This window comes from Bombina bombina, chromosome 3 (genome assembly GCF_027579735.1).
Source record: "Bombina bombina isolate aBomBom1 chromosome 3, aBomBom1.pri, whole genome shotgun sequence".
NCBI classification, from domain to species: Eukaryota; Metazoa; Chordata; class Amphibia; order Anura; family Bombinatoridae; genus Bombina; species Bombina bombina.
This window is the reverse complement of record NC_069501.1, coordinates 498,969,546-498,985,414: the sequence shown is the minus strand read 5'-3', so window position 1 is coordinate 498,985,414 and position 15,869 is coordinate 498,969,546. Positions and strand designations below refer to the sequence as shown.

The 15,869-nt window shown below is 37.6% G+C and overlaps 1 protein-coding gene across 1 annotated transcript in view; it reads left to right on the top strand.

Annotated features, from left to right (window-relative positions):
* Nucleotides 1–15,869, top strand: part of ITPR3 (inositol 1,4,5-trisphosphate receptor type 3) — a 579,835-nt gene that overhangs the window by 435,538 nt on the left and 128,428 nt on the right. The window contains 2 exon segments of the mRNA XM_053706861.1: nt 123–307; nt 3,504–3,704. Of these exon segments, the coding sequence (XP_053562836.1) occupies nt 123–307; nt 3,504–3,704 (386 nt within the window).

Sequence of the window (15,869 nt, the reverse complement as noted above, 5' to 3'; positions counted from 1 at the left end):
TAATAATGAAAGTACATTACAAAATGATTTTATTCTGCATATTTGTGAGGAATGTTGGGTTTGATGTCCCTTTATGATGTAATTGGGCATTCCGCCATTATTAAGGTAATTGACTTTTCCAGGTCGCAGCCATCAGTTTGTAGTACCTGTAGCTCTCTCCCGGACTTCAGCAGGGGGACCGTTCCGTAAAGGACATGAAGGAGGGGAAACTGGAGAGGGTAATGAAGTGGGACCTGTTGTGCTTATCATGGAGCCTATCCTCAGATTCCTGCAACTGCTGTGTGAAAACCACAACCCAGATCTCCAAGTGAGTAGAATTAACATAGATGTAACATAGCCACTTAATCATCCTAATTTAATACTATTCAAAAAGGCCTAGGGGATCATGTCCGCCCAACATCGTTAAATGCCGACAGCATACGCTGTCGGCATTTAACATTGCACAAGCCTTTCTAGTGAAATGCTTGTGCGATGCCGCCTTCTGCAGATTTGCGGCCAATAGGCTCTATCAGGGGGTGTCAATCATACCGATCGTATCGTATCTAACAGTATATTGAAATTAACTGGCAATTCATATTTGCCCAGAACTGTTCTATATGGGTTAATTGCCAACTGCTTGGTAATAACTATAACACACATATTGGTGAAAAGAATCTGCCCCACACACACACAAACTTAAAAAAATACTTGCCTTATTCATGAGAAAAGTACAAAAACAAACAGTATTATTATTATTATTATACTTTATTTATGAAGCGCCATCATATTCCGCAGCGCTGTCCATGGATACAGATCATTTAAATAAAACAATAGTATAAAACTTCTAAGACTAAGAGACAGGACAGAATTTACAAACACATACAGGAGGAATTAAGGGCCCTATTCCAGTGGGAATTTGCAATCTAGAAGGGTAGGAGGTTGAGAAACAGGAGGTGAGGATTGCAAGATTGAGAAAGATGTTAATGCAGAGATAGAGGAGGGAAATGTTGTTAGGTTAAAGGAATATTATTGAGTTGGGTGGTAGGCTTCTCTGAACAGAAAAGTCTTCAGAGAGCATTTAAAGGAAGAAAGATTAGGGTAAAGCCTGACAGCACGAGGGAGAGTGTTCCAGAGGGTAGGTGCTGCACGACAGAAGTCCTGCAGTCTAGCATGAGGGGAGGTGATAGTCGTAGAATCAAGGAGCAGGTCATTGTTGGATCTTAGTGGGCGGGCTGGAGTATACTTGTTGATTAGAGAGAGTAGGTAGAGGGGAGCGGAGTTGGTGAGCGCTTTGTATGGGTGAGGATTTTTAATTTAATTCTGCTGTGTATGGGGAGCCAATGAAGGGACTCACAGAAAGATGCAGCAGATACAGAGCGACGGGAAATGTGGATCAGCCTGGCAGAGGCATTTAGGATGGATTGAAGGGGGGAGAGGCGGGAAAGAGGAAGGCCAGTAAGTAGGTTATTGCAGTAGTCAAGTCGGGAAATAACAAGGTAGTGGATTATTTGCTTTGTGGTGTTAGCGCACAGAAAATGTTGAATCTTGGAAATGTTGCGTAGATGGTTGCGGCAGGATGTAGAAAGCGATTGGATATGGGGGGTGAAGGATAGATTTGAGTCAAGTGTAACTCCGAGGCAGCGGACTTGGGGCGATGGGGAAATGGTGATGCCGTCAACAGGGATAGAGAAGTCACAGGTCGGCGTAGAGCTTATGGGGGGGATAAGAAGAATTTCTTTTAGATGCAAGAAAGAAAAGAAATTACCATTTTGCCTTGACTTATTGATTCATGTGTACCTATTATTGTTATTTTCGTTAAGTTAAGGCTTTCTTTTTATATGAATGACAATGGTGGCAGAAAATTCTAAACTTTAAAGGGACATAATACTCATATGCTAAATCACTTGAAAGTAATGCAGCATAAATATAAAAAGCTGACATGAAATTATCTTCTGAAAGTAAAAAGGGAAGATATTTTACCTCAAAATGTCTTCAGCTCACTAAAGTGCTCTGTGAACAGTTAAAGCTGCTGTAAAGCTGGAAGTTGAAAAAACAAACGAAAAGAACAATAACCAATAGGCATCAGCAGTGACAGATGCAAACTCCCAGCAAGTCTTGGGACTTGCATCCCAATAGGCTTCTTAAAGTCTCTTTACAGTGGAGTGTGAATACTTAGGACATTGTGAGGTAAAATATCTTCCTTTTTTACATAGAGATGTTCAGGTGATATTTTCAGCTTTTTACAGCTATGCTGCATCACTTTCATCGTGTGATTAAACATTTGGGTTTCGTGTCCCTTTAATTTTAAAAAATGTTAACCTAAGAAGTCAAACTGACAGCATTTGTACAGAGTTAGAGTGAATACTTGTTTATTAGAGTAAGTAGCTGACTTGAAGATTTTTATGCACAGGCAGTAAATTGTCTGTACTTGACGACAGATTAAAATAAACCCTGATACTTGTTAAAGGATTGAGTTAGTGATAAAACGGAAAAATTAAAAGTGCACTATTGTCTGGCCTGGGAAAATTGCTCCCTTGCGTTTTTCAATAATGTTGTTGTCCAATTAAAAGCCAGTTCAAATTGTTGTTGCCTCAAGAGATGATAGGGTTGGCAAATCTCCCTTTTAACCCAATAACTGCTGAGCGATTTAACACCGCTAAAGCCTTTTTTTTTATACTCCTTGCATTTTAAAATTTTATTCTGGCTTCAATTTTTTGTTGATTACCTACTCAAATCATATGTTGGGTTTTTTCCAGCAGACTTTTAGGAAAAACTTGCATTCTAGGTGGGCAAGTTTACAAGAGCTGCTTGTGCAATGATAAATCCCGACAGCGTATGCTGTCTGCATTCATCAATGTATGTCAGACATGATCCGCTGAGTGGATTATGTCGGACAGACCGATGATAAGAAGTAGATTCGTCGGAAACAAAAGTTAAGAAGCAGCGGTCATTTATTCTTTTTTATCCTTTGTTGAATAATCAGCAATGCACTACTGGGAGCTAGCTGAACACATCTGGTGAGCCAATGAGGCATATATGTGTGACCACCAATCAGTAGCTAGCTCCCAGTAGTGCATTGCTGATCCTGAGCCTACCTATGTATTATTTTCAACAAATCATACCAAGAGAACAAAGCAAGTTATATAGTAGAAGTAAATTGGAAATTGCTTTAAAGTTGCATGCGCTATAAGAATCATGAAAGTTTAATTTTGACTTTACTGTCCATTTAATTTCACAGCAGTTAAACTGGAGTGTGGGAAGTATTTTATCGCCCTCTGAACTGAAGACTTTAATAATAAACATTCTAGAAGTGTGATTTATTTGTTAGAGTGAAGTACATATCTGAGTTAGATTGGGTTTCTGCATAGATAAATTAAAAATGTAAAATGGGGTTAAATGTAATGTTTACGTAGTTTCCTTGGTCAATTGCTAAGCTCTTCCTGGTTTGTCTGATTTAGTAAAATTTTTTGCACTTTATTAACAAAATGTTTTTGTTTTTTCTCCTTTGCATATAAAACGCTTAGAATTTCCTAAGAAATCAGATCAACAAAACCAACTACAACCTTGTTTGTGAGACCTTACAGTTCTTGGACATCATGTGTGGCAGCACTACAGGTGGGCTTGGACTTTTGGGACTCTACATCAACGAAAAGAACGTGGCTTTAATTATCCAGACTCTGGAGACCCTTACAGAGTACTGCCAGGGTCCCTGTCATGAGAACCAGGTATATATGTATCTTTACCATAAGCTTATATGTTAAAATGAACAGTAAAGTTTCCCGACATCCACTTTTAGTCATCAGGGTTTTTGAACAGTGTGAATATTGTTGTTGTTTTTTTTGTTTTTTTTTTATTTGTCTTTATTAAATATTTTAACATAAATATAAACAAAACAATTTTACAATGGTCATTAATTAGAACATCAACTAATATGTTTTGGTGAGTATAAATAATGAATACATTGAGCATTTTCTAGACAGAACTTACTTATTAATTTGCAGCACAAATTGCTAACATTGCTCCACTTTTCTTCAGTCTCAAAATAGGATTGTTCCATTGGAATCAGTGAACAGCTGTCCAAGCTACTAAATACAATATAATTGTATAATCAACAAGTGCATAATAAAAAAGACAATGCAATAACACTTAATCTGAATTTCAAATAAGCAGTAGATTTTTTCCACTGCTTCATTCATTACTTGTGGGAATTAAGAACCTAGCCACCAGGAGGCGGCAAAGACACCCCAGCCAAATGCTTAAATATCTCCCCTCATCCCCCAGTCATTCTTTTCCTTTCCTCACAGGAGGTTGACAGAAAAGTGTTGGAAGATTCGGAGTAGTCTCTTATGAAGGGTAGTACTCTTTGAGATGGGACTGGAGTTTTAAGTATTCCTGTGAGCCTCTCAGTGAGAGCATGAATGAATGTTAGAGTTCGGAGATGCAGGGAGAGTCTTTCTGCTAAATCATCCCGACTCAGATTAACAGCACCATAAGCAATCAGCATTGACGAGTTTCGCTGCCTGCTTTCTGCTCTCAAGTCCATGTCAGGAGCGATGCTACTAATCTGTCACACTTGAAAGGCCGTGTTCCTGTTCCACGGCGTAGATTCTGGTAAGATTGTTTCATTTTTTATACATGTATGATAACGCTAGAAGACAGGGTCACAGTGTGACTCCTTTAATCTGTATAGAATCAAGGGTTAATATCTCCTGAGGGGGATTATTGAACAGGGGGGAATAATCTTATATGTTTATTTGATTTTATGCTGCTTTTATGTGTGAGATGTTATGGGCTCATAGGCTGTTATGGAATATACAGGTTTCATTTTCACTTTGAGAGCCATGCAGCTTACAAGCTTGGCTCGCTTTCTCATAGCAGGTAGGGTCCTGCATTGTGCACCATGTGATTCTTTCCTGACCGGGTGTCTATCAGAGAGGAGTCCTAACTCTCTGTACTGTCTGGGTCATGGGAGGTGGTGAGTGCCCCAGCCATTGGGATATAAAGGTGCAGTTTTTTTTAAAATAAAATAAGATGTTTTATTTATATAGTTCTCCGGTTATTGCACTAGTGATGGAGGATTCTGTTACTTAGAGGGCACTCCCTCTAATCCTAAAGAGTAATTCCTGTTTATATTGTGAGGCCGCCCCCTCAATTATGTTCCATATGCCTTGATAATGTGATAATATCAAACATGTTTGATACCACTGAGCCGTCCACCTCTGATGAGTTGTCGTCCAGTGAGGTGCGTACCCTACATGCTTATCTCTCTACACATACAGTTTTCCCGTAGCATTGCTGATCCTCCATCGGGAGGGGGCAATTTTTTCACCAGACGTTACTGCACAGCTCAGACAGCGGTGTCTGCAGCCTTTAATGCTTTACCTCGCCCTGCTAGCGCAAGCGGAAGGTTACATATTGCACTCCTTCCTAGAGTAGATCAGATACTTTATTGGATTTAACTGATAGGGTTATACGAGGATGAAGTTCTTTCTGAGACTTCAGAGTATGAACATTCTGTGTCGGAGTTTGCTGCCTCTAAACCTCCGGCTGTGGAGGAACCAGACTTTAGTTTTAGGAATTTGCACTTTGTTCTAAAGGAAGTTTTCTGGTGAATTCATTGGTTCCAGAGGCCAAATTTCCTGAGAAACCTTTGATTCCTAAATTGGATAGAGTTTGAGGACAGGGTGGTGGTACCTTATCCTTCCCTGCTCCTGTTATATGGCGAACATTATTAAGAATGAATGGGACTGGATTGTTCCTCTTTTCTCCCTTTAACAAATCGTTCCCGGTCCTGGACTCTCAATGGAGGTTCCGTCCCTAAAAGGGATGGCGCTATCTTCATCACCTTTGCTAAATGTATTACTATCCCGTTTGAGGATAGCTTTTCGTTTTAAGAGCCCATGGATAAAGGATGTAAACTCTTTTAAGAAAGTTGTTTCAACATACGGGGTATTTGTTTCAACCGGAGGCGGCGGTTGCTAGAGAAACTACCTTTTGGTGTAACTCCTTAAAGGATTTGATCAGGGTGGAGAGGACCCCTCGATGTTACTCAGGAAAGATTTACGGCCTTGAGGGTTGCTAATTCTTTTCTTGGTTATGCTATTAAGCAGATTGTTCGCCTAAATGCTAAGACTTCAGCCTTTTCTGTTAAGACCGTCTGGCTCTGACTGAAGTCATGGTCTGTGGATATGACTTCTAAGTTCAGACTTCTTTCCCTCCCCTTAAAGGGAATGATTTTGTTTTGTCCAGGCGTGGACTCCATTATCTCCACGATCACAAGGGACAAGGGTGCCCTTCTACCGCAAGAGAATATGAACAAGTCTAAGGAACAATTTTCGTTCTTTTCGTTTTGATAAAGCCCATGTCAGCAGTCCTCCACTGAGCCTGAGCAAACCAAGAGCTCTTGGAAACCGGCTCAGTCCTGGAATAAATCCAAGCAGAGCAAGAAGCCCGCTGAGTCTAAGTCGGCATGAACGGGCTCTTTTCAGTCACTTGGTTCAGGGACGTGCAGGATCCATGGGTCCTGGAGGTCATAGCTCAGGGCTACAAGATAGGTTTCAAGTCTCAGCCACCCAAGGGCAGTTTCCTCCTCTCTCTCCAGTCTTCCTGACCAGAAAGGAGGGAAGTCTTTCTGGGTTGCGTATGGGATCTGTTCTCTTAGGAGTTATTGTCCCGGTGCCTATCGCAGTAAGAGGTTTGGGATACTATTCTATTCAAACCTTTTCGTGGTCCTAAATTTAATATTATTCTTCTGGCACCATTTATACCCTGATATTTCTCCTACTGTTCCTTGTTCCCTTGGCAGAATGACTGGGGGATGAGGGGAATGGGGGAGGTATTTAAGCCTTTGGCTGGGGTGTCTTTGCCTCCTCCTGGTGGCCAGGTTCTTAATTCCCACAAGTAATGAATGAAGCAGTGGACTCTTCTCACACAGATGGAAATAAAATTATCAGGTAAGCATAATTAGTTTTTCTGGCAAATCTATTTTTCTACCAATTTCCGCCCCCCCTGTACCATGTGACAGCTATCAGCCAATCGCAGACTATTATATGTATACCCTAGGAGCTTGTGCACATGCGGAGTAGTATCTGGTTCCCTTAGAATATAAAGAGACTGAAAAATTAAATAACGTAAGTTAATTTTAAAGTGTCTTAAAACTGTATGTTCTATTTGAATCATGAACATTTATTTTGACTTTAGTGTCTCTTTAAGCTATTTTATGAAACGGTGAGTGGGTGGAGTCAAGAACAAAATATAACTGTTTGCTAAAGTTTCAATTGTATAATTTTCATATAAATGTTACGTATTAAAAGCTTCTTCTAAATATGTAAGAATATATTTCTTGAGTTTCATGTCAGTAACATTAATTCAAGGTTGACTTGAATGTAGTCTAATTAAATTAGAGGGCTAGGGAAGTCAAAATTACATTTTCACGGTTTAGGTTAAACATGCAAATTTTAATGACTTTTCAATTTACTTCTGTTATCAAATTTAATTCATTCTCTTGGTATCCTTAGTTGAAAAGCATATCTAGTTAGTCTCAGGAGCACAAAGGACTACAGTTCGCTAGCAGTTGATTGGTGGCTGCACGGAAGTGCCTCTCAGTCTCAGTTGTGCATTGCTGCTCTGACTCTGACTATGCTTAACTCCAGTGGTTGAACACATAGGTCTAGATGACAAGTGGTGCACTAACTATTGTGCGAGAGTGATATTGGGTTTTTGCACACATCAGAAATATTGTGCGTGTTACAAGTTGAAAGTAAATGTGATCGCAAGATAGCAACCACATTTTTCACTTGTCAGGTTCAGGGCGACTGAAACTCTCGCGTTAAGGGTAGTGCATTAAAAAAAGTTTTATAAAACACAACATAAATACAAATTACAGTTACACTCATATAAACACTATCTGCTAAAAATGAGTCATATCATATACCTTTTAAACCTTACAACTTCTTTTTTTTTTCTTTTAACATTCCTATATGACAAGGTGTTTGACTGCAAAGGGCTATAATGTGTGTGTGTGTATGTATATATATATATATATGTATATATGTTTATATGTTTGTACATCTATTTATGTATATATGTTTTACTGTATATTTACTATACATATTTCACATATTCTTCACATACAAGATATTGTAATTAATTTATATATATATATATATGTACTTATACCTGTATATCTATTCCTATAGACATATAGGTGTAGATATCCATTTTATATCACATATATATAGAAATAATAATTATCATTAATATTTTTTTATATTTTATATGTAATATTTGAATAACGCGCATTGAGGTTAGCAATTCTTCATGTGCACTAACACGACATCGCGTTAGACCTAAATTGCAAAATGCAAAGTGCGATAAACATATTTTACATTCCTATGTTCTTCACATATAAAAAAAAGTAATTTGTGTTATTAAATATATATATATATATATCTGATAATGTTAATGTAAAATAGATATCTATACCTATAAATCTATAGGAATAGATATACAGGTATAGGTATATACATATATATATATATATATATATATATATATATATATATATATATATATATATATATATATATATATATATATAGATAGATAGATAGATAGATAGAAATATGTATTTACAATAAAAATGACATTGTTTTGTATGTGAAGAACATTGGAATGTGAAATATAAATAATTCCTGTCGGGTTAGCGCGAGAGTGATAGGTGTTAGTTTTTTTTCTTCTGCTCTCTCCATTCACTTATAAGTGGAGAATACGCTAACGTGGTTGCGATATTGCAAAATCTTTTGGTTATTGCATATTGGGTTTCGCTTGCATTCAAACTTTTTCGATGCATGCAAAAAGCCTACGTCTAGTGAAGTTTACGCTCTAGTGAAAACGCTAAATAGTGAACCACTTGTAATCTGGCCCACAGTTATATGACTCATTTTTTTAATCATGCAATAATAAATGGAGCATTTTCTATTTGTACATATATGTTCCTTTAACTTCTGGGAGCTAATTCACATTTAAAAATACAAGATTACTATGAACAATAATATGAGTTGCAAGACAACTGAATGTAAGGAAGGGTGATGTTTGTAAGTCAAATGTTTTCCTTAACCATTTCCACTATGTCCTTATTATACAGCCAAGACAAATAATGAGATTGCAATCTCTGACCTGCAGTCTTTGGCTGTAAACACAGTTACATCAAAGGAACAGCAGTAAATTAATGAGCACATAGGCTTTTCAAAGCATTGACCTGATTACATGTTAAACCTGTCAACATCATAACTATACTTTACTACTAGGAGGATCAAATTTCTTAACCCTATCACTTCTGTTAATATACTCCAAGTCCTTAAATTTGGTTTACTGAATAAAACTGTCATTTGTAAACTTTGCTACTCTGAGTACATGAATCAGTTTTATCATTGGCATAAGTACTCTGAGGACTTCACTCCTTAAACTTAAAGGGGCACTCAAGTCAAAATTAATCTTTTATGATTCATGTAGAGCAAGCAATTTTAAACAACTTTCCAATTGACGTTTGTTAACAAAATGACAGTTTTTTTTATATTTATACTTCTTCAGTCACCAGCTCCTACTGAGCATGTGCAAGAATTCACAGATTATACGTATATGCATTTGTGATTGGCTGATGACTGTCACATGATACAGGAGGAGTGGAAATAGACATAACCTTGACATCTTTTTAAAACAATCTACTACTCATTTGAAGTTCAGACTAAGGGGCCGATTTATCCACCTTCAGACCGCTGCTAGATAACTTGTCTGTCTGCTCTGAGGCCGCAGACAGAAATCAACCCGAACGAATATGATCGGTTTGATTGACACCCCCTGCTAGCAGCCGATTGGCCGCGAATCTGCAGGGGGCGGCATTGCACCAGCAATTCGCAAGAACTGCTTGTGCAATGATAAATGCCGACAGTGTATGCTGTCTGCATTTATCGATGTGCAGCGGACATGATACGCTACATCATATCTGCTTGCACTATGATAAATCTACCCCTAAGTGCTATTGCATTGTCTTTGTATCATTCATTTGTTGATTATGCAAATCTCCTTTATTTACCTGACCTTTAAATTCTTACTCCATAAGCATGGAAACATAGAATTTGACATTAGATAAGAATTAAAAGGTCCATCAAGTCTACCCATATTACTTATGCAGTGTAAATATACTTATTTCTTAGTATAGCCTTATGCATGTCACAGGCTGTTTGAATTATTTTTCAGTCTGTGTGTTTACCATCTCTATTAGAAGTTTATTCCATTAATCAACCCTTTCTTTAAAAAAAAAAAAAAAACGTCTTCACATTTTTCTTGAACCTGCTACCCCCTAACTTAACTTAAACTGGTATTTGGAAAATGCTTTCATTTTCCTCGTAATTAAGCCCCTTTATATATTTAAAGGTTTCTTTCTAGCATATCACCTATTTCCCTTCTCTCCTCTAAACTATACATATTTAGGCAATTAAGTCTTTATTTGTACGTTTTTATATTTTAGACTGTGTACCATTTCAGTAGCCCTCCACTGAACAGTGTCTAGTTTATTAATATCCTTCTGGAGATATGGTCTATAGAATTGTTTACAGAATTCAAGATAAGGCCTAACTAATGATCTGTAAAGTGGCATAACAACCTTGCTTTTTTTTTCTGCTAATACCTCTACCAATGCAACCAAGTATTCTTCTGGCCTTAGGGCTAGATTTATTAAAGCTGAGGCGTACAGGGGCGCGTATACGCACCCCTGTATGCCTCAGCTCGCCTGTGGTGGGGCGAAAATACCCGCAGGTATTCGGCATTGCACACGAGCGCAATTTTGCGCTCGCGTGCAATCCCGCCCCCTGCCCGCGCACAGCCAATCACGCGCGGGCAGGAGCAGTCAATCTCCTCGGTATGACTAGACCGAGGAGATTGAATTTCGCCAGATTAGAGGTGGCGAAGAGGCTAAGGAAGCAGCGGTCTGGTGACCGCTGCTTGATAAATGACGGCGAGCAAGTTCTTGAGAGAACTTGCTGCCGTAGGGGCTTAATAAATCTAGCCCTTACTGCTGCATTGCAAACCTATCATTGTCATTAGTGTACTATGTGTAGTACACTGTGAATCCTAGGAGGCAGTGATTTTTAACCTTTTTTTTGCTGTGGCACACTTTTTTACATTAAAAAATCCTGTGGCACACCACCATCCCAAAATTTAAAAAAAATCACACATTGTAGCCTAATACAGCATATATATATATACACATACACACAAACACACACATACTGTATGTATTGTGCTGTTATGCCATGCCTCCTACAAACTACCCCTGCACTGGGAGTAAAAAACAAGCAAAGTTTAAAAAATATGTCACACTGTTGTCAGTCTGCCGTGGCACACCTGAGGATCTCTCACGGCACACTAGTGTGCCACGGCACACTGGTTGAAAAACACTGCTAGGAGGAACTGACTAATTATATCCTCAGATTATCACAGTATGATCAAGCTACTAATACTTAAAGGAACATTAAACCCACATTTTTTCTTTCATGATTCAGGTAGAGAATACAATTTTAAGCAACATTCCAATTTACTTCTATTATCTAATTTGCTTCATTCTTTAGAAATCCTTTGTTGAAGAAATACCAATGCACATGGGTGAGCCAATCACACAAGACATCTATGTGCAACCACCAATCAGCAGCTTCTGAGCCTATCTAGATATGCTTTTCAGCAAAGGATATCAAGAGAATGAAGCAAATTAGATAAAAGAAGTAAATTAGAAAGTTGTTAAAAATTGCTTGCTCTTTCGAAATCATGAAATAAAAAAATTGGGTTTCATGTCTCTTTAACCCTCAACTTGCAAAAAAGGTTTTATTTTCAGGGCATAGCGAGAATAAACATACAAAAAATCCACTGAGCATTTAAGCTTTTTTGAAATGCCCTAGTTCTTCTTAGAATGTCTTATTTTAAATGATCATTTAACCTTCAATTCATATTTTCATTCATTCAGCAATGCTTAGGTTACATCTTTGATACCTCCCAAAACCAAACTGTATCCTCCCCCACCCCCACTGCAGATGATCTATTTAAATTGAGACGGTCAGAAACCTCAAATACAAAGTTAGTTGGATATTTAGATGCCAACAGGGTTGGAGATACCACTGCTACATTTTTTAACATGGAAATATCAGTTGTTCCAATAAAAATGCATTTCTTCCATAGTTTTTGTTGTTGCATCATGGAACTGTAGGAGTTCATTGTCGCAGCTTATGCTGTCTGTAGGTGTTTGCAGGTTGCTTGGGGGTAGCCAGGGAAGGACTTTCAGTTAGTGGAGCCAGAGTGGTCTGGGTCATGGTCAAGCAGTTAGTGGGTGGAGATATAGCAATCTAGAGGTGTCTCCTGCTATTTATGGGTTGACTTTAGGTGATGAGACATACAAATGGAAGGGAAACTGTAGGAGATACAGTAGAACAGATCTTCCAAATCATTGCCAAACATAGGACAATTTAGTGCTCTAAAAATTATTGCCAGATGCACTTTCTTCAGTTAAAGAATGACATAGCACTAGAAAATGTATATATCAGGAAACAGTTTGGTTATATCACTTAGTACTAGACATGAGGATGATCATGTTGAGTTTTATACCTAGAAGACATCTAAGGATATATGCGGTTGGCATAAATTGAGAGCATTAGTTTCAAAACTAAACCCATTGAAGGGACATAGTGCCTGCTCCGAGACAGTATTGCCTATCAGAAGAGATCATTACATGTGCACTTATAAAATTATTACAGGCACACCCACATTGGCATTGACAGAAAAAGCTAAATAGTGTGTAATAGAGCTCATGCTGAGAAGGGACGTTGAAGAAACAACGGCTTGTATTTTGTGTGATTAGCATCTTGGTGGCTAATAGCAGCCAGGACCATGTAGTAAGGAGCCACTTTCTCCTAGAATTTTACACCTGGCTCCTAACGTTTTGGGTTATCCTTCATTTATCTATATACAAATCCAACTGTCTGGCTCCTAAAAATATGCCTGGCTCCTAAATATTCTTACTTGCTCCTAATTTTTAAACAGATTTGTCAAGCACTGAGCTATCGTATTTTTATCCTACTCGTGAAGAAAAAAGGATGGTTATCCACAGACAAGGTTATTCTATACCTTTTTTCTTTATTTTTTTATTTGTTTTTTTGCTTGATATACAAGAATGTTTGTGACGCCACCACGGGTCTCAGCTACCAGCAATATCTTTCAACAGTTCCACTCCCACAATCTGTCATTAAACCACTCCAGTAGGCAGCCCCAGGAGCTTGTTGTAGGAGAAAGGCTGCAGAGATAAATAGCCGTTACACAAAAGAAATAAAATAAGTAACTTTGTCTTGGCATTTATTTTTGTTACTTACGTATTGCAATCTGTTCTACTCCCACTATACAAAACAATGAAGCTGTGAGTGGGAGCTACTATTAGATATATCAGGACACTTCCATTAACCTCTTTTTTATATTATAGCAAATAGGCAATGGATCTTTTTTTATTATTATTATTATTATTTAAATCAACACTATAGAAGAGAGCTGCGTAGGTCTCTGGAATAGAGAATTACAATTCTTATAGATACTAGTGGGCATAAGCGTTAAAAAAATAAAATAATGCAAGTGAGATACAAGTTTACATTTCTGTGTCATGGATTACATAAAATATTATGTAAAGAAGCTAGTTGGCCTTTTAAATGGCTATTAAAGTTTTATATATATATATATATATATATATATATATGCATATATAAAGAGCAATAATTAAATACATAAAAATATTTTTGCATGGAAATATTGTCTCAGTTGTTTCCTTGCTAATTTTGCTGCACTGTTAAAGGGATTTAAAATTGCAAAAAGATAATTCAGTAATGTGTTATTATTGCATGATTTCTTATATATAACTGCAGAGGGATTCAACGTTAAAGTCAGCTCCAGGTTAGAAATGCACAACTGGGAGCTAACTGAATTCATCTGCTGAGCCAATGACAAGAAACAAATGTGTGTAGCTACCAATCAACAGTTAGCTCACCGTAGTGTGTACATATTGTTTTTCAATAAAGGATATCAAGAGAAAGAAAGTCAGTTTGAAAATAGAAGTGGATTTTAAAATGTCTTAAAATGTTATGCTCTATGTGAATCATGCAATGCTAATTTTGACTATCCCTTTAATGTCCCTTTTAACCACATTGTATGTTCCAACGTAGTAATCAGTGCATTATAAGAGCAAGGAAGATTACAACCCTACGGCTGGTTCCTCTTCTAGAAAGACGTATGATATGTGTGCTCTTTCATGTGTAACACCCAATTCCACAGCTGATTTTTCCCCCCTAGAGTGCAGTTTCACTTATGGGTGAGGAGCAGTGCCAGTCTTAATTAGGCCTGCCCTGAAGACTTGGTTTTGTGAGGGTGTAAGTGTAAGGATAGTGCTCCTCCCAAGCATAAGAAATCTATGAGGTTTGCAATACAACCTAGTTGATTAGCGAGATTTTTATATTGGCTATTGTAAAAATAGATCATTTTTCTTTTTAAATGAGTACGTGTTACTCAATATGTATTTTCAGGGTTTAGACTTCTAGTTTAAGTCATGTTCCCAAGAGCAATGCATTAAAGGGACAGTCTACTCCAGATTTTTTATGGTTTAAAAAGATAGATAATGCCTTTATTACCCATTCCCCAGGTCTGCATAACAAATACAGTTATAATAATACACTTTTTACCTCTGTGATTACCTTGTATCTAAGCCTCTGCTGACTGCCCCCTTATTTCAGTTCTTTTGACAGACTTGCATTTTAGCCAATCAGTGCTGACTCCTAGGTAACTCCACGTGCATGAGCACAATGTTATCTATATGGCACGCATGAACTAACGCCCTCTAGCTGTGAAAAACTGTCAATATGCCCAGAGATAAGCGGCTGCCTTCAAGGTCTTAGAAATTAGCATATGAGTCTACCTAGGTTTAGCTTTCAACAAAGAATACCAAGGGAACAAAGAAAATTTGATGATAAAAGAAAATTGGAAAGTTGTGTAAAATTACATGTCCTATCTGAATCATGAAAGTTTAATTTTGACCAGACTGTCCCTTTAACACTTCTGAAAAGGGCACTGCCATTGAGCCAATCATGAGTGGCATGTGTACCTATTAACCAATTACCAACTATCTCCTGCTCAGTGTCATGTGCAACGCTAAAATAAAGTGAGAAACATGCATTCATTACAAAATAAAATGAGTTACAGCATACACTTTTATACTAGAATTACCTTTTAAAGGGACATTAAACATCTCTCAGTTTTGTGTAAAATGTATGCTTTTTTTTCTACATTCCCTAGAGAGGCCAGAAAAACATAAGTATCATGTAAGCCTGTGTATTAAAAAAAAAAGTTTGCAAAAAGTCAATTAAAACTAAAGCGACAGCAAAATTGGTAGATAACCTACAAAGAGAAGTTGAAAACTTAGAGAGGAATCACCAACGCAACACAACCACTCACAATTATACACTACTAACGACAAAGAGGAGGGAGTTGGCAAAGATTTTAAATGACGCCTCTGTTAGGGCGGCCTTGCGGCTGAGGGCCCACTATTTTGTCTATGCCAACAAACCCGACAGATTTCTGGCATATAAATTGAGAGAAAGGAATAAATTTTTCTCCATTCCTAAGCTCTATACAGATGAGGGAGAACTCACCACACACCCACAAAAAATAACAGATAGCTTTGCAAAGTACTATGAGAAACTGTACGATGGGAACAAATTAGGATTAGGTGATATAACCACTAAGACGAGAAATTTTTTAGAAAAAGCGAAACTGCCAAAAATCACTGAGGATGACTTAGACAGTCTTAATAA